This window comes from Labeo rohita, chromosome 2, assembly GCF_022985175.1.
Source record: "Labeo rohita strain BAU-BD-2019 chromosome 2, IGBB_LRoh.1.0, whole genome shotgun sequence".
NCBI lineage: Eukaryota > Metazoa > Chordata > Actinopteri > Cypriniformes > Cyprinidae > Labeo > Labeo rohita.
Genome location: NC_066870.1, coordinates 6,242,510 through 6,261,865, shown reverse-complemented (window position 1 = coordinate 6,261,865; position 19,356 = coordinate 6,242,510). Strand labels below are relative to the sequence as shown.

Sequence of the window (19,356 nt, the reverse complement as noted above, 5' to 3'; positions counted from 1 at the left end):
TCAGACGACCTTACATGAGGCACTCCTTCATTATACACAAGCTTTTTCATTACAATGATGAATCGCTTTTTGTCATTAGTTTAAAAAGATTACATGCATAGTATTTCCTCAAACACAAGATAAAGCATATATTCACAGCACAGGCATTGTCTGACACACAGGCACATTAACCAAAATATCACATTAGAGCTTTTAATAATCACATATAATGAGAGTTTCTTTAAATTAATGCTGTTTACAGTCTTATGTTCGTTAAGGAGAAGTCCACTTCCAAAACAAAGATTCACATATAATGTACTCACCCAATTATCATCCAAGATGTTCATGTCTTTCTTTCTTCAGTCGTAAAGAAAATATGTTTTTTAAAGAAAACATTTCAGCATTTTTGTCTGTATAATGGACTGATATGGTGCCCCGATTTTGAACTTCCAAAGTACAGGTTAAAAACGATCCCAAATGCAGTTGTAAATGATCCTAGCCGAGGAAGAAGGGTCTTATCTAGTGAAACGATCAGTTATTTTTATAAAAATAATTACAATTTAAATACTTTTTATTCTAAAATGCTCGTCTTGTCTTTCTCTCTGAACTCGGTTTATTCTGGCTCAAGACATTTAGGGTATGTTGAAAAACTCCAATTGTATTTTCTACCTCAACTTCAAAAATCATTTCAAAATCATCCTACATCGCTGCAGAAGTTCCAACCCAGTCTTTGCAAAGTGAACATGCAAAGAAGATCAAACACCCTTAACAAAAAAGGTAAAACAGTGATATAGGACGATTTTGAAGTTGAGGGAGAACATGAGATGGAAGTTTTTTGACATATCCTAACTGTCATGAACCAGAACAAAAACAGTCCAGGCAGAGAAAGACAAGAGGAGCCTTTGACATTAAAACGTATATAAATTTTATTATTTTTATTAAAATAACCGATCATTATGCTAGATAAGACCCTTCTTCCTCGGCTGGGATCATTTACAACCGTATTTGTAATCGTTTGAAGTCGCATTTAAACTGCATTTTGGAAGTTCAAAATTGGGGCACCATATCAGTCCATTATATGGAGAAAAATCCTGAAATGTTTCCCTCAAAAAACATAATTTGAAGAAAGAAAGACATGAACATCTTGAATGACAAGGGGGTGAGTACATTATCTGTAAATTTTTGTTCTGGAAGTGGACATCTCCTTTAAGAATCGTACCATCCTACAGTACAGGCACTTGATTGTGAAATATTCACAGACAGCTGTCATTACTTGACAGAAATTATGTTAGCAGGCTAAACATGGTCCGTTAGTGGTAAACATTAATACATTTCTAGAACTGTGTGTATCAGTCTTAAGGACATGTGAGTAATTCCACTTTGAGATCTTGCTGTAAGATCCAATTATTAATCTGCAACCAGAATACGCCTGGCTCGTGTTCAGAAAAGACTGTCCACATCACCCATCTCCACCACCACAGTCTTCAACTGAGAGTAAAATTCAATGGTCACCTGGCCATTTTCTCTTCCAATACCTAGAAACAGATAAATGTCATGTTAAATTTGGGTACAGTGAGTGTTTAGTGTTACAGAGCAAACACACAGACATAAAATGTTTGGAAACTCCACCTGAGGCCTTGTATCCTCCAAACGGCACCTCCACAGGGGTGATATTGTAGTTGTTGATGAAGCAAGATCCAGCCTGTAGGTTTTCTATAACACGGTGGGCTCTCTTAACATCTCTGGTGAGTCAGAAACAGACAGGATAGGAACATATGAGCAATTGGGAAAGTCCCAGTATAGCTTTGTTAATTTAGAGACCACCCAATCACACAAACTGTACTACCACTCAAAAGTTTAGAGCCATGAAGATTTTTTAAAAAGAAATTAATATTTTTATTCTGCAAGGACATATTAAATTGAAAAAATGCATGAGTAGCGACATTTTTAATGTTACAAAAAATTGTATTTTAAATAAATGCTATTTTATACACTTCCAGTCAAAAATATTTGAACAGTAAAATTTGTAATGTTTTTTTAAAGAAGTCTCTTCTGCTCACCAAGCCTGCATTTATTTGATCCAAAGTACAGCAAAAACAGTAAAATTTTGCTATTTAAAATAACTGCCTTCTATTTTAATATATTTTAAAATATAATTTATTTCCTGTGATTTCAAAGATTAATTTTTAGCATCATTACTCCAGTCCTCAGTGCCACACGATCCTTCAAAAATCATTCTAATATTCTGATTTGCTGTACAAGAACATTTATTATTGTTGAAAACAACAGTTGTTTCAGTTTTTTCAGGTTTCTTTGATGAATAGAAAGTTAAGAAGAACAGAATTTTATCTAAAATAGAAATCTTTTGTAACATTATAAATGTCTTTATCATCACTTCTGATCAATTTAAAGCATCCTTCCTAAATAAAAGTATAAATTTATATAATTTCTTTCTAAAAAAACAAAAAAAAAAAAAAGGAAAAAAGAAAAGAAACTCCAAACCTTTGAATGGTTTTAGTGTACAATGTTACAAAAGCTTTTCATTTCAGACAAACGCTGATCTTTGGATTTTCTATTCAAAGAATCCTGAAAAATGTACTGTTTTAAATAATAATAATAATAATTGTTTCTTGAACAGCAAATCAGCATATTAAAATGATTTCTGAAGGATCATGTGACACTGAAGACTGGAGTAATGATGCTGAAAATTTAGCTTTGATCAAAGGAATAAATTTCATTTTAAAATATATTAAAATAGAAAGCAGTTATTTTAAATAGTAAAAATATTTCACATTACTATTTTTGCTGTACTTCGGATCAAATAAATGCAGGCTTGGTGAGCAGAGGAGACTTCTTTAAAAAACATGAAAAACATTTAAAACATTTAAAACTTGTCTGATAGTGTTTAAAATATACAGTATGCTATATATTTGAACTTTGTTCATGAAAGAACCCTGAAAAAATCAATCACCATTTCCACAAAAATATTAAGCCCTCTTTTCAAATTTGATAATAGTAATAAATATTTCTTCAGCAGCAAATCAGTTTTTACTGTGTTTTTGATTAAATAAATGCACCCTTTGTGAGCAGAAGAGACTTCTTTAAAGAACACTGAAAACCACAAATGTTTGAATGGTAGGTGTTTACAAAAATAACTGTCACTTTACTTAGTAAAGACTCCTGCAGCCAGACCCAGAGCGCTGTCATTGGCTCTCCGAAGAACCTCGTCCTCTGTATCAAAGGACAGTACTGACATCACAGGCCCAAAGATTTCCTCTCGGACACACGTCATGTCATCTGTGCAGTTGTCTGAAAAAAAAAAAAAAAACAACACATGAATGAACACAACACGGGCTGAAGGAAAAGAACAAAAATACACCATTGAATGTTTCCAAAACGAATGATCTCAGCATCAGCCGCCAACAGTTTTTTTCACCGAGCACACATGGTGTCATGTAGTATCCATCTTTTAGTTTAGGATCTGCTGGGGTGAAGGGCTCCCCTCCACAGAGCACTCTGGCTCCCTATCAAGAAAAAGTAGCTACTTTAAAACCCATATCATATGGTAAACCATACAATCATGCTACTATACGAATAGTTTCTGAACAACAACTATACCTCATTCTTAGCTTGCTTCACATATCCCAGCACCTTGTCCAGGTGTGGTTTGCTGACTAGAGCTCCCATACGGGTCTCATCCAACAGAGGGTCTCCTATCTGGATGGCTTTAGTTCTCTTGAGCACCTCTTTCAAGAACTGAGGAAGAATTGAGCTTTGCACGAAAACTCTGGTGCCATTACTGCACACCTACAAACAGACAATATAAAAAGAAGTGATATTAAAAACATTAATAATGTTACAAAAGGTTTCTATGTTAAATAAATGCTGCTCTGTTTGATTTTCTAGTCAGAATTTTACATTTACACTTTAAAGGGGTCATTGGATGCCCATTTTCCACAAGTTGATATGATTCTTTAGGGTCTTAGTGAAAAGTCTATAATATACTTTGGTTAAAAATTCTCAATGGTTGTGTAAAATAACACCTGTTTTACCTTGTCAAAATGAGCTCTGCAAAAATCATCTCATTCTGAGGGGTTGTTCCTTTAAATGCAAATGAACTCTGCTCGCCCCGCCCCTTTCTTTTCTTTCTGTGAAGTGACGAGCATGTTTACTTTAGCCGCATTTAGTCGTGTTTAGCCACTAAACTTGCTAACTAGCACGTTATTAGGAAAGGCGATTGCAAAGATTCAAAAACCCTTATACTCACTTCTGCTGTAAGTGAAGCTGGATCATGAATGATTCGCGCAAACATAGACGGATATATGTAGATCGGGAGGCACATTCCCTTCACAAACAAACGTAATCCACTGTATCTTTAGCAGCTCAGATGTCGGGAGTAAATGACATCCACTATGTTCATTATTACATCCAGAAACACAACACCTCAATTGCTCAATCGGAGATATTCTTGTCTAACTTACATCCCTGCTCCGGCTTCGAAACAATGGAGGTCAGACTGTGACAGCTGATCTAAGGTCAGACGCTCATGTCAATCAAACTATCGTGGGAGTGGCCTCTGTCGGTGTGACGCCACAACGACAGGCATCTGTGAATGGCTCAATTTTAAAAAGGGGATATTATTTTTACAGATTAATTAAAAACCACTGCATGGATTTTTATCATTATAGGGTAGATTTGTACATACACTGACAACACACATTAATGTTCAAATAACATGAAAAAGTGAACTTTGCGTCCAGTGACCCCTTTAAAGCAATACTATACTCGTAATTGTGCAGTTGGTCTGTATATCAGCATGGTTGTGATCACCTGTGACTTCGTAAACTTGTTATCGGCTAACTCTCTTTAACTATATTATATCTTTATATTTTGACTTGACTTTCCAATACAGTACCTGGCCTTGAGACAGGAAGTTGGCCATGAGTGCTCCTCTAACAGCGTTTTCTAGGTCAGAGTCCTCAAAGATGATCAGTGGAGATTTACCGCCGAGCTCCAGTGTCACTGGTTTAACCCCTCGGGAGGCCATTTCCATTATCTGTTGGGCCAAAATGTGCATTTGAATGAAGGAAGTCTATTCTAGGCTACTTTCCATTACAACTACTATTAATGACTTTCTCAATAGAGTGTATAACATCTGGTATAATAAATACTACTAACTAGTTCACCCAAAAATGCAACTTCTCTAAAGATTTACTCACCCTCAGGCCATCCAAAATGTAGAGGAGTTTGTTTCATAAGAATAGATTTGGAGAAATTTAGCATTACATCACTTGTAAACCAATGGATCCTCTGCAGTGAATGGGTGCCGTCAGAATGAAAGTCCAAATAGCTGATAAAAAATATCACAATAATCCACAAGTAATCCACATCACTCCAGTCCAATTAACATCTTGTGATGTGAAAATATTTGCAATAAACAAATCTATCACTTAGACATTTTTAATGTTAAACTGTTGCTTCTGGCCAAAATATAGTCCATAAGTCTATAATCCTGAATAACGCTTCCATCCCCTTTAGTCGTCTCACATCAAAATCCACCAACATATTTGTTTAGAACGGTTTTGACTGTTGTAAACAGTGCCGATCAGTGCATATTTCTCTCCTGATTCAGACAAGATGACTTTTTCACTGGAGAAAGTAATGGATAGAGGACTTTTAACTGGAAGCTTATTACAAATGTGCAGCTTTTCACTTCACAAGACATTAACTGATGGACTGGACTAGTGTGAATTACTTGTGATGTTTCTATCAGCTGTTCGGACTCTCATTCTAATGGTACCCATTCACTGGTAAGCAAGTGATGTAATGCTAAATTTCTCCAAAATCAGTTTCCCTATGAAGAAACAAAGTCATGTATATCTTGGATGGCTAGAGAGAGTAAATTTCTAGCAAATCTTTATTTTGGAGTGAACTATTCTTTTAAAACAGGCATGTTAAGCAAACTTCTGAAAGAGATAGTTTACCCAAAAATGAAAATTCATTCATCATTTAGACAAACGATGAGGGTTTTTTGTTCTGAGAGCGTAGGTAAAAAAAAAAAAGGATTAAACTGATCGATTCATATGGATTTCTTCTAGGTTTTAGTTACCTGGACTTTAATGAAGGGACAGAAATCCCTCAGGTCTCATTAAAATATCATTATTTGTGTTTCAAAGTTAATCAAGTCTTATAGGTTTGGAATGACATGAGGATAAGTAAATGATTTTCATTTTTGGGTGAACTATCCCTTTAAGTGAAGTTCTGTGACAGCTATTATTACTCCTCAAATCATCATACTTTCTTGCCTGTGGGCACACTTCCTGTGAAGGAGACTTTCGCTACAGATGGATGATGACACAGCAGAGAACCCGTCTCTTGTCCGCCCTGCACCACATTGAAAAGGCCCTCAGGAGCCCCAGCCTGTGAATAAATCTCAGCCAGCAGCACTGCCGTCACAGGGGTCACCGGTGACGGCTTGAACACCATAGAGTTGCCTACAACAGAATCGTAATATAAGAGTGTAAATGGAGAGTTAAGATAATCATTTCATGCAAAGATCTAGGACAGATCAAGAGCGAACAAAGGGGATATAAAACAAATCTTCACCAGGATTAGGGTCAAAGATTATGCTTTATAGGGTGCCAGGTGAAAACTGTAACATTTTTAAATTTGGCTTCAAGATATCATTTATGTCTGTAGCAGAACATGTTATGTGCCATAATTTTTAGCCAAAATATCTCAGCTAGATTTTCCGTTAAAATGACACTTCTCTCATGAGTGGCCTCATTAGTAAACAGTTAAATTGTACACATATTGAATAATCAAAAACTTGTATAAAAAATGTAATTATGTTTTTCCTTTACTAGAAAAATCTACATTTTTTACCAGGGGCCTCATGGAATATTGGTTAGTTCTTCGGAGCAACCCTTATAGCATTTAAAATTGATTTATTTATTCAGACAAAAGCATATAAAATTGTATTATTATCCATTTATAGCATGTAATTTATTGGCTTATCAGTGGATACCTTTATTCAAGGTATATGTTTTGTCATTCTGTGATTCCAGTATGCTAAGAAACACTTATATAACTTATATAACACATACCACAAGCGATGGCTGGAGCAGATTTCCAGGCTGCAATCTGAAAGGGGTAGTTCCAGGCTCCTATTCCCACACACACACCTAGTGGCTCCCGACGTGTGTAGGCAAACGAACCTCCTGGTAGCTGAACATGCTGACCTGAGAAAGAACAGCCCACCTGTATAGTCTTAATTACGTTAAGTTAAGTTTGTTATGCTTACCAAGGCTGCATTTATTTAAATACAGAAATATTATAAAATATTACATTTTAAAAGAAGTGATGTCTATTTTTGTGCATTTTAAATTGTAACTTATTCCTGTCATGCAAAGCTGCATTTTCAGCATCATTACTCCAGTCTTCAGTGTCACATGATCCTTCAGAAATTTCCAATATGCTGATTTGCTGCTCAGTTATTAATTATATTAATGTTTTTACATAAATTATATTAACGTTTTTAAAGCAGTTTTTACAGCTTAACATTTTTGTGAAAACTGTGGTCTTTTTTCAGGATTCATTGATGAATAGAAAAATAAAAATAAAAGCATTTATTTGAAACAGAAATCTTCTGTAGCATTACAAATCTTTACTGTCACTTTTGATCAATTTAATGCATCCTTGCTGAATAAAAGCGTTCATTTCTTTATTTATTATTATTATTTTTTATCAGGGTTTCCACAGGTCTTAAAAAGGTCTCAAATCACTTTTCCGTGAATTATGGCATTGAAAAGGTCTTAAATTAGAGCAGCAAGTCTTATATTCATATGATCATGGCATTAATTTTCGTGAGGGATTGTTTCCTCATGCATTTCATTTTAAAGTGAAGTGAAAGTGTAATTTCTGTGCTACATGGCTTACATGGTCACCTAAAGAAGAACTTGTCGTTTAGATTTTTTTATAGTAATAAAAATCATTTAGTTCAGTTAGAGAACAGACAATACAATTAAATACAATTAAAACTGAACAACAGTCGCATCACAGACCAGATTTCATTTATCACCTGAAGAGAGTGAGTCAAGCTGACTGACAAGAACAGAGAGGTAAGAAAGACAAGACTATGGTGGAAAAGTTTCAAAACGAAATGCAAAAATGCCCGTTTTAAAAATATTTTGGATTTTGAAAAGCCTGTTGACTTCTGCCATTTATCTAAGGTGATAGTGGATGTTTCATATTTATTTGATTCCAGTGTTCCACAGCTGATTTTTATTTATTTATTTACACACATATATATATATATATATAAATATATATTACATCAAGGTGTATGCCGTGCTTCCAAGCTTTCTTATTTGTTTTGCTGAACGTTCTACATTTATTTATTTTGTTACACAGTGTTTACTGGTTCTCAGTTTTGCATACCGATTTAAACTTTGTGTAAGTTTATTTTTTTATGTTAGGCATATAACATGGTGTATTTTTATTTGTTTTGTTAATAAAAGTTATGTTACATTAATGCCGCTAATTTAAAAGTGAAAGTAAAATGCGCACAACGCTTTTACAAGCTACTTAAAACCAAAGGAAAGTGAAGAAAAGAGGGAAAACTCAAACAAACTAAGAACAAACAACTGCTTGACAGCGAATTGCCGCTAATTTGAAAGTGAAAGTAAAATGCACACGGTGCTTTTACCAAAGGAAAGCGAGGAAAAGCGGGAAAACTAAAACTAACTAAAAACAAACAATTGCTAGATGCTGAATTGCTGCTAATTTGAAAGTGAAAGTAAATCTCTAACTATACTTAGATAACATACTGCTGTATTGTTTTCCCTTCGATTTTTTTTCCTTACATTTTCTTTAGTTAGTCTTAAAAAGGTCTTTAAAAAGTCTTAAATTTACCCTCATAAAACCTTCAGAAACCTTGTTTATGTTAGTTAGCCCAAATTTTTGTATTGTAGTGTATCATGCTTCCGCAAAAATATTAAGCAACAAAAACATTAAGCTTTCAAAAAAAAGAAAAAAAAGAAGAACGTTTCTTAAGCACCAAATGAACATTGAGCACTGCTGAAAATTTTGATCTGAAATAATTTACATTTTATTATTTATTAAAATAGAAAAAAGTGCTTTTCAATTGTAACAACATTCTACAATCTTACTAATGAAATTAATGCAGCCTTGGTGAGCATTTGAGACTTCTTTCAAAAATATTGAAAAAAAAAATCCTTAATTTTTCAGAATGTTTTGACCTGTAGTGTACAGTTTTAGTGAGAAAGATCAATGCCAAAACAGCTAACCTGAAAGTGTGGTGGCTTGTCCTGCAAAATACTCAATGCACAGTCTGGCTGAGTCCACATCTAAACGGGCTTCTGTGATGGACTTGCCATTGTTGACAACCTCTATCTCAGCAATCTCCTCTCTTCTTTTCTATTCTCAAACAACAGAAATCAACTGACATGATCAGACTCAAGAAGATTTGAATCAATGCAGCACTTTTATGCAATGTGTTAGGATGCCTGATTAACAAATTCCAAGTCTACCTCAATGAGTCTAGCAGCTTCTAGCATGACTCTTGCTCTTTCCATGCCGGCCAGTTTACTCCACACTTTAAAAGCAGCACTGGCGCTCCCAATAGCTGCATCCACATCTGCGGCACCACAAGCTTGCAGCTGGCACAGGACACGACCTGTGATACATTCACAAAGATCAGGGATGATAATGTTTTTTTAATGTTTTTAAAGCACTTAACGGTAAATGCATAGCCAGATGTGACTGTGATCATGTGATGGGGCAAAGTCTGATTGATTAAGTAATGCTTAGAAGAAGGTTAAATGAAGAAAACTAGTTTAGTAAATATATTACCTGTTGCAGGCTCATATACTGGTTCGGATTTGGTTTTCACATCTTTGAGATTGACCCGGCCTCCACACCAGAAGTTCAGTGGATCTTTGATATGAAGGGTTCCTGAAGATAGCGTCCTGGTACCGGTGTAGCACAGGGCCCCACGGAGACCTGGGGTCTGGAGAAATCTCATCAGGGCCATCTTCAAATGCCTAACACTGAACTTTGACCCCCTGGACGAGTGTCAACAAACACGGTCTTCTGAGATTTTGCACCAAAACATAGTGTTACACCAATAAAAATCAAACAATCAAGCATAAATTAGAAGAGATTTATATAATAATAATAAAAAGCACAATTTTTTTGTATATATAAGTTCATGACTATGTTACTGCTATAAAAGTCTGTAAAATAGAAAGCAACAACATCAGCCGTGAGCCTAAATGCAACTTAATACAGAGAAAGTGTTGCGTTGAAGCTCAAAAATACTAGAAAGAAAAGGTTTTGCTGTGACAGACGTTCACTCACCTCCTAGAGCAGGTCTGACGATTTCAGATCAGTCCAGCCATGTTCGAGCATTTGAGGGCGGGGCTTATATGTAAGAACGACTCCCATTGGGTTATTCTTGATGACGTCATTTGACGGTTCCGCAAATGTAAATTAAAAAACTAAATGTAATTTTAAAATATGACATAAAATGTATGCAGTGAACTTTATTGTTTCTAAATATGCTGATGTTGACAGTACCCGCTTATTTTGTAAAGTTTCTATCACTGTGAAATAAAGCTAAAACATCTAACGTCAATCATTTAAAACCAAACTGAATGTTATTATTAAAACATATGATAAATCATTAAAATACGTTGTCATTTTTTGTTTTTATATTTTATTTTACACGGTAAATATTTTAACGGGGATATCGGAAATTCCCTGTCAGTAAGACTACCATTTTGGCCTACTTCTCCACATTTTAATTGAGGCAAAATCTGTTTTCTGTTTTCAAATATTGTCTTTTAATCTGTGATGCCATTTATGTTTACATATAGAGACTTGTATTTAGAAATATATGAATGTATAAATTAATTTCTGCATTATTTTCGTTGATGAAAAAGCAGTGAGTGGGACAGTAGGAGGAGGAGCGCTGTGTGTGTGTATTATTAGAATAGCGACACACACTCTTGTGTTCCCACTGCAAGCATGGCTGGCGACAGTGAAACACATCTTGAGGACAGAGCGGAGAACGACCACAACATCCGACAGCCTTTCCTCATCGGTGTGTCTGGAGGCACAGCCAGCGGAAAGGTTTGAGCTTTCTGGTAGTTTAATAACCGTACAGACTCTACTGCTATTATCATGTAGGGTAACGGGGGTTTTTCTATGACGCCGGTGCCTCCAGCGACCGACCGCGTGGCTTTAGCCAGCTCACAATAAAATAGACAAGAACGCGATTTTTAAAAATACAACATATACGATTTTAAAATGTATTCACACGCCTGTATAGGTTAAAATATATACAGCTTATTTAAAGCATTTAAATATCGTCAAGCTGGTAAGCTTTTGTTTCATTACTGTTCCAAAACGCGAAAATAATTTCAACTTTAACCGACAACTCGTAATTTGAATTAAGACTTGTTTAGAATTTAGAATATTTCTTAACGTCATGCTTTAGCTCCACGTGGCGCAGCATTTGAATTACCGTGTGTCCTTTTGCTGTTTATTGGTTGCAATCGACCTCGAGTGTCTAAATTGTAAGTTGACGTATTATGTTATTTGTTTATTTGTTGCTATGCTGGTTTAAAAGTGGTTTCCTTTCGCCGTTTTTAGAGAAAGTGCTACTTCCTCCACGTAGGTAGGCGAACGAAACTTGCGGGAACGTGACGTCATAACAGCGTAGGATGTTTACATTGGAGCAAGCGTTCGTTAATCTTCCGCTGACCTTCACGTACAGGAAATTTCACTCCCACACCGATAAAGAATTACAATCGACCTTGTGAAAAGATTAAAACCATGTTACTCGCAGTCAAAATGCGGTTGCTTTATGCTTTTAAGATCTGTCACTGAAGTGCTGCCCATATTGGCGGAATCAAAACATATGTCTGTCATCCAAACAAATAGTAACTGACCCAGATTTAAAATGCTCACATGGCCGATGAATGGAGGCCATGCTTCCCCTCAGAATTTCCTTACATGGGATACGTGACCACCCCCATGCTGTTCCACCACGCCAGAGTTCACAGCACATGTCTGCACAGGCATAGGCCAAGTCTCTTTTGTCTATGTAGCACAAGTTAAAAGGATGGTTCCCCAAAAGCAATTGTGTTATCATTTGCTTCCCTTTTTCATGTTCTGCAGACTAGAAAGATGTTTCGAAGATTGTTTATAGTCAAAAAGTATTCGTGCCCATTGACTTACATTGTATGGAATGATGATGTGATTGTGAGGACAAGTAAATGAGATGTTTTTATTTTTTTGGGAAACTCTGTGAAGCCTGACATATGAAAATATAGTGAGAAAAGCTAATTTTTCACTATGTGTGACCCTAGATCGCAAAACCAGTCATAGGGTTCAATTTTATGAAATTGAGATTTATACGTCATCTGAAAGCTGAATAAATAAACTTTCCATTGATGTATGGTTTGTTAGGATAGGACAGTATTTGCTTAGATACAACTATTTGAAAATGTGCAGTCTGAGGGTTAAAAGTTGTCCAAATGAAGTTCTTGTATTACTAATCAAGTTTTGCTTACCAATTAAGTTTTGACCACAGAAGAAATGTAGTAGGTTGTGTACAACAGGTTTTTCAGCAAAGCATGTTTGATCATTTAGAGGCTTAAGAAGTTGTGATATGAACAAACACTTTCAGGTTGTGTGTATCCGGGTAGCTTGGAGTTTAGCACTTTCTAAGTGGTTTTATGTTTTCTCTTCTCAGTCTTCAGTATGTGAGAAGATCATGGAGCTGTTGGGCCAGAATAAAATTGACCGTCACCAACGGCAGGTGGTCATCCTCAGTCAAGACAGCTTTTACAGGGAGCTCACATCTGAACAGAAAGCCAAAGCACTCAAGGGCCAGTTCAACTTCGATCACCCAGGTACTTTAATGTCTGAGCGTTGTGAAAGAACTCAGAAGTTAGATCCGGTCATCTATTAGTTATATTCAGGGGAAAAAAAGATGTTTGGTTACCATGCACGTGAGAACCAGTGGTGTTTTCTGCCAGTCTTCACTAATGGTTTGAAGATGTTTCTCATAGTCACTTTAATGCAAAATCGCATTGTCTTTTTGAAGTTTCCTACAGAGAATAATCTGTTTATCAACATTTCCATCATTCGCAGATGCATTCGACAATGAGCTCGTCATGAAGACTCTGCGTGACATTATTCAGGGGAAGACCGTGCACATCCCAGTTTATGACTTTGTTACCCATTCCAGGTCAGTGCTGCTCTCTCTGTCTCTTCACAAGTTGCTATTTTGGGTGTTCTAATGAGTGAATCACTGTTGGATGTATTATCTTATGAATCATATGTTCTCCACACTTCTTACAGGAAGGATGAGTTTGTGACTGTGTATCCAGCAGATGTGGTTCTCTTTGAGGGCATCCTCATGTTCTACTCACAAGAGATTCGAGACCTGTTCCAAATGAAGCTGTTTGTGGACACAGACCCAGACACGCGCCTCTCGCGAAGAGGTAGATGCACTGTGATGTTTTCAATTGCATTTTTATTTGGTTTTGGATTTAAGTAGTGGTTGTTGTCTTTCTTCCTTTAAGTGGAGTTGATCTACAGAGCTTTGTTTATATAACGAGATTGATTTCCTCTGGGTTTTCAGGGTCATTATCATAACCTGAAACTAGGAAATATCCTTTGTTAAAGGGATAGTTTACCCAAAAAATGAAAATTCTGTCATGAATTACTCACCCTCATCATCACCTGTAAGATTTTAAATATGTTAATATAATAATATACTATAATATATATATATCTATATATCTATATATATATCTATATCTATATATATATATATATATATAAATTTTACAGTTTTTGCTGTACTTCGGATCAAATAAATGCAGACATGGTGAGCAGAAGAGACTTTACTGTTCTGGATCAAAAACTTTTGACTGGTATTTTAAGTACTAAAATTACTAAAACAATAAACTTATTGTAAAATATTACAATAGAAATAGAAAAAATTACAATACAGATAGTCAAAGCAGCTTTACAGTGTTAAACAAGGGAAAAAAATTATAATATCAAGTTAAATGTACATAACTTTTTATATATTTTTTGTGTATGCAAAACATTAGATAATTCAATGAGATAAAGTATCTTTAATTGTTGTGTGATATGCTTGATTATTAAAAAAAATAATAATAATCAATCATTTATAAAACACTTTTGCGTGGAACTTCCAGCAATAATAGCCATATTAAGGTAAAATGAGTGTGAAGGTTTGGTTAAACGTCCCAACGTTATATACTAACACTGTGTTTTCTTGTTTCTTTCAGTGTTGCGGGACATCAGTGAGAGAGGCAGAGAGCTGGAGCAAGTTCTGTGCCAGTACATCACCTTTGTGAAGCCAGCCTTTGAGGAGTTCTGTCTTCCTGTGAGTACCTTCATAAATGTCTTTCAGTCTAAACTTAATTTCTTAATTATTATAGCTGCTTTTAACTTGACTTTATTGTCAGAAATGGTATCACGAATACCAACTTGACACTCTCCGTAAGCTTTCTCACTGTTACATCATTCTTTGTGCCCTAAATAAACTGTAACATTTATATTTACAGACCAAAAAGTATGCAGATGTCATCATCCCCCGAGGAGCAGACAATCTCGGTGAGTCAGTAATCACTAGTTATTTGCTATGAAACGCACACTGGAGAGCTTTAACTTGATGTGTTTTTATTTCTCTTTCTAGTGGCTATTAATCTGATTGTGCAGCATATTCAGGATATCCTGAACGGAGGATTCACCAAACGACAGAACGGTTTTCAGAACGGCCACGGGACCCCTAGACAAAGACGGACGTCTGAGTCGAGTCGACCTCACTGACCTCACTGTAGCCCTTCCCTCCATTGAGGAGAAGGCGGAACAGTATACATCCCATTCATCTAATGACAATGAGGGGATGCAGGAGCTGAAACGCCTTTGTTATTGTCACTATGATTTGCATTTTGCATTTGAAATGTTGTGGTTGTGAATAACTGTTTGCTGTTACAGGGTTTTGAAAGTGCTGTATGTTTTATGAAAAGTTTGATCGCACACTCAGCATGTCCTGTCAGCGTGTCTGTCTGCTTTCTCAGCCACTCAGAAAATAAAGGAATAGTATGGAAAGTTTTGTCAGACTGGAAGTAGAGACAACTTTGGTTACAGTGCTGTTTGCATACAAACTTGAAGTCAGAGCTCAGGTTGGGTGGGTTGTTCCATCCACGAAAGATAAAACCCTTGTACCTCATATTTGAGGCCCTTTTATGTGTGGTGTGATTGAAGAGATGTGTGATTTCGTAATGATGGCAACATGGTACGCTAGTATTTTATATTGTTTTTTTTTAGAGCCTTCTAGTTGAATCTCAATGTTGTTATGTGGTTCTCACAATTGTAGTGTTTTGTACATTTGACATGACATTTTGTCATGTTTGGTCGACTATATTTACAGTTCTTGTTTTTGCCCACAATATCTCAGTGTGCATACAGAGTATTATAACTCATTCCCGAATTACTACACTCCCCGGATAAAATCAGGGATTACATTAAATACCTCAAACACAATTATTGGTAACACCAAAAAATTGATTACTTGAATTATACTGATTTTAGTAACCTTGTGCTCACTAATTTAATAAGCCTGTGTTAACTTTCCCCAGTATTTTTCTACGAATTTTTCACTGGATTACTTGTATACATCTGATTTTGTTGATTAATAATCCATTACGTTGTGGTGGAATAAAAAAAAAAAACTATACGCTGTTTCTGTTTCTTTGTTCCACTCTTTCACATCGTTTCACACATGTAATACCCCGTATGTCCGCTAGGCGGAGCCGCTAACGTGGCATCCGTCGCGCTTCTTATACGTCATTGGATGACGTGAGGCAGCAGAGGCGTGGCTCAATATGGGGGTATGTGTGTAAAAGCATTAGATACCTGTTAAATATCAATGAATAGTCGCTCAACTAACTGTTTCTTGTTGTCTATAGAAATTTGGACTGCAGTTTAAAGCGACTTTGGAGAATGTTACAAACGTGAGGCCGGTGGGAGATGATTTCCGCTGGTATTTAAAGGTAAAGTGTGTTCGTGTGACATGCTGTCAGTGGACTGGTAATATTAATAGACATTGTTGTTTTACTCGCGTAAAATATTAACACTTTAAGCAGTTGCTCACTGTTCTTTATGGAAACTTTTCAGGATTTATATAGACTTATTAGAGTCATTTGTAAATGTGATGAATACTGACAATTCTGAAAACTATTTATGTTGTTAGTGGGCATTTGATTTAATGACTGACATGTCATTTCATTACTGTCTCCTGTCCTTGCAGCTGAAGTGTGGGAATTGTGGTGAGGTGTCTGATAAATGGCAGTACATCACCTTACTGGTAGGTTGCAATAGCCAATAACTGGTTTGCATCATCTATTAGTATTGTTGCAAGATGTTTACATGCTTTTGTCCAAAGCAACTTCAAAAATCTACAACAAACAAAGTGCAACCAAAAGGGATGCAACAATATTAGCAGTAAAGATATGTTTATCTTCACATTTTTATAAAATATTTTTTGCTAGATTTTGCAAGTGAACAGACAAAAAACAGTATTTTTTATTATTTCTCAAAAAAGTGACAAAATTTGCATTTTTTCCCTCCAAGACTTTCTGTTGCAAAATGTGTCTGAATCACTTTTACAATAATTTAAAACTACAATAATAAGTACTGCCACACTGCATAATAGAGAAAACATGAAACAAATAGTTCACTAGTTTTTTATTTTTTTTAATTTATATTTAAGTTGTTATTCATACAAAATCGCACCTGCACTGATACACTGCACTTTTGCACTGACTTCATGTTTACTAAATTGCTTAGATTGAAGTGCATCGAAATAAACGTCTTTCTGTATAGTGATCATTGGTCTTTTCGTCTTTCAGGACAGCATGCCGCTGAAAGGAGGACGAGGGAGTGCTAGCATGGTGCAGAAGTGTAAACTATGTTCTCGGGAAAACTCCATAGGTATTCAGGCTACTAGCTTTTAAATGTGCTGATAAAATGCTTGTATATGGCCCAAATGCAGATATGTTATAAAGAATATCTTCTGTATTGGTGTTCTTATATTTTTGGTTGGGTAAGTGCATATGGATGTCTTATTGGACTTAACTGGATGTCTTACTGTTTCCAGATATCCTGAGGGACACAATCACACCTTACAATGTAAGACAGAATAAATTTGATTGTTACTTTAAAAACTACAATGTGCTAAGTAAAATGGTTGCATATGAATATTTACACTACTAGTCAAAAGTTTTTGAACAGTACAGTTTTTTATGTTTTTTAAAGAAGTCTCTTCTGCTCACCAAGCCTGCATTTGTTTGATCCAAAGTATAGCAAAAACAGTAATATTGTGAAATATTTTTACTATTTAAACCAACTGCTTTCTCTTTGAATATATTTTAAAATGTAATTTATTCTTGTGATTAAAGCTGAATTTTTAGTGTCATTGCTCCAGTCTTACGTGTCACATGATCCTTCACAAATCATTCTAATAAGCTGATTTGCTATTGAAGAAACTAAAAACTAAATATTATTATCAATATTTAAAACAGTTGAGTACATTTTTCTTAGGATTCTTTGATGAATAGAAAGATCCAAATATCAGAAATAAAAAGATTTTGTAACATTATACACTATACCATTCAAAAGCTTGGAGTCAGTATCATTATCAATTATAAAAATGAATACTTTTATTTAGGTTGCTTTAAATTGATCAAAAGGGATGATAAAGATATTTATAATGTTACAAAATATTTATATTTCAGATAAATGCTTTTTTATTGGTCAAAGAAATCTGAAAAATTCTACTAAGCTGTTTTATTAACATAATAATAATAATAATAAATGCAGCAAATCAGAATATTAGAATGATTTCTGAAGGATCGTGTGACACTGAAGACGAGTAATGATGCTAAAAATCAGCTTTGAAATCACAAGAATAAATTAAATTTTAAAATATATTCAAATAGAAAACAGTTATTTTAAATAATTTTAAATAAAAGTATAAATATTTTAAAATTTTACTGTTTTTGATGTACTTTGGATTAAATAAATGCAGGCTTGGAGAGTGGGTTTTTAAATGAGACTAATTTAAAAAACATTAAAAATCTTACTGTTCAAAAACTTTAGACTGGTATTGCATTGTTGCATATATTATTTGCTCAGACTTACTATATATATACTATAGTACATATATTTTTTTCTTCTAAAGGCAGAAGACAGTGAAAGGTTTAAGACAATTGTCCAGTTTGAGTGTCGAGGCCTGGAACCAGTCGATTTTCAACCTCAGGTGAGATGTTTAAGTAGTATGGTATTGTATAGTGTATATATTTTTTTTTAAAAAAAATAAAAGTATTTATTCAGCAAAGAAGCATTAAATTACTCAAACACTAATAATAATAAAAAACGTTTCTTGAGCAGCAAATCAGCATATTGTAATGAGGATCACGTGACACTGAAGACTGGAGTAATGATGCTGAAAATTCAGCCTTACATCACAGAAATTGATTATATTTGAAAATGTATTGAAATAGGAAACAGTTATTTTAAATTGTAATATTATTTCAAAATATTTAAATATAACCTTATAGTTTAAATACAACCTTGGTAAGCATAAAAGACTTCAGAAGCATTATAAAAGTAGTACCCTAAACTTTTGAATGGTAGTGTAATCAATCAGTTATTTCTCAAATAATCTTGAGAAGTTTTACCTTGATCTAAATAAAAAACATAAACAATCACCTCGTTATTTTACAGGCTGGTTTTGCCGCTAGCGGAGCGGAGACGACCACCCAGTTCCCCGAAATCAACCTGCAAGAGAACGTAAGAATTCACGCAGTCATTTTACACCTTCTAGTTCATTCAGGAAGTCATAACAATCTCTGTCACATGTTTTAGGACTGGACGGACTATGATGAGAAGGCCAGTGAGTCTGTGGGGATCTATGAGGTCACACATCAATTCATCAAATGCTGAAAAATAAAGAGGTCTGATTGAAGAACAACTGACTGGTTACTGAATGAAGAATATCAATTTAAAATTGACTACACCACACACTCGTTAGTCCATGCTGATTGGCTGCTGCTAATTGGTAAAAGGTTTGTTACTACAATAATAAAGTATGGAATGATTTGATATTTTTTTTGTGTGTTTATGTGCATGTGGAAAGCAGATTTGCATTTCCTATTAGGGTTTGCAAGCCGGCTAATGATCCAAAAAAGGAGAGTAGTATATATTTATGTGCCATTATGGGACAGGTGTAATAATTATACAAAC

At 35.0% G+C, this 19,356-nt stretch overlaps 3 protein-coding genes across 4 annotated transcripts; 2 read left to right on the top strand and 1 right to left on the bottom strand.

The window, feature by feature from the left end:
• Positions 1 to 10: 10 nt before the first annotated feature.
• Positions 11 to 10,440, bottom strand: aldh9a1b (aldehyde dehydrogenase 9 family, member A1b). Of its 2 annotated transcripts, none has more exons than XM_051134365.1 (12): positions 10,360 to 10,440; positions 9,853 to 10,092; positions 9,531 to 9,676; positions 9,288 to 9,417; positions 7,086 to 7,220; positions 6,277 to 6,473; positions 4,895 to 5,035; positions 3,598 to 3,786; positions 3,416 to 3,503; positions 3,147 to 3,288; positions 1,609 to 1,721; positions 11 to 1,514 (listed from the first exon to the last, which is right to left on the bottom strand). In XM_051134365.1, the coding sequence occupies exons 2-12, from the start codon at positions 10,031 to 10,033 to the stop codon at positions 1,420 to 1,422; spliced, it is 1,557 nt and encodes a 518-aa protein (XP_050990322.1). In that variant the 5' UTR covers positions 10,034 to 10,092; positions 10,360 to 10,440; the 3' UTR covers positions 11 to 1,419. The 2 variants fall into 2 exon arrangements, with proteins under 2 accessions (XP_050990322.1, XP_050990312.1); XM_051134355.1 differs by having other exon boundaries at positions 9,853 to 10,064; positions 10,360 to 10,434.
• Positions 10,441 to 10,971: 531 nt separating this feature from the next.
• uck2b (uridine-cytidine kinase 2b) lies at positions 10,972 to 15,164 on the top strand. Its single transcript, XM_051134391.1, has 7 exons — positions 10,972 to 11,133; positions 12,761 to 12,920; positions 13,162 to 13,258; positions 13,372 to 13,514; positions 14,334 to 14,431; positions 14,613 to 14,661; positions 14,744 to 15,164. Exons 1-7 carry the CDS (start codon positions 11,029 to 11,031, stop codon positions 14,875 to 14,877), a joined length of 786 nt encoding a protein of 261 aa, XP_050990348.1. The 5' UTR covers positions 10,972 to 11,028; the 3' UTR covers positions 14,878 to 15,164.
• Positions 15,165 to 15,875: 711 nt separating this feature from the next.
• czib (CXXC motif containing zinc binding protein) lies at positions 15,876 to 19,215 on the top strand. The gene is made up of 8 exons (XM_051125627.1): positions 15,876 to 15,941; positions 16,020 to 16,103; positions 16,361 to 16,417; positions 16,962 to 17,043; positions 17,210 to 17,241; positions 18,293 to 18,370; positions 18,838 to 18,903; positions 18,979 to 19,215. The coding sequence occupies exons 1-8, from the start codon at positions 15,936 to 15,938 to the stop codon at positions 19,054 to 19,056; spliced, it is 483 nt and encodes a 160-aa protein (XP_050981584.1). The 5' UTR covers positions 15,876 to 15,935; the 3' UTR covers positions 19,057 to 19,215.
• The last annotated feature ends 141 nt before the right edge of the window (positions 19,216 to 19,356 follow it).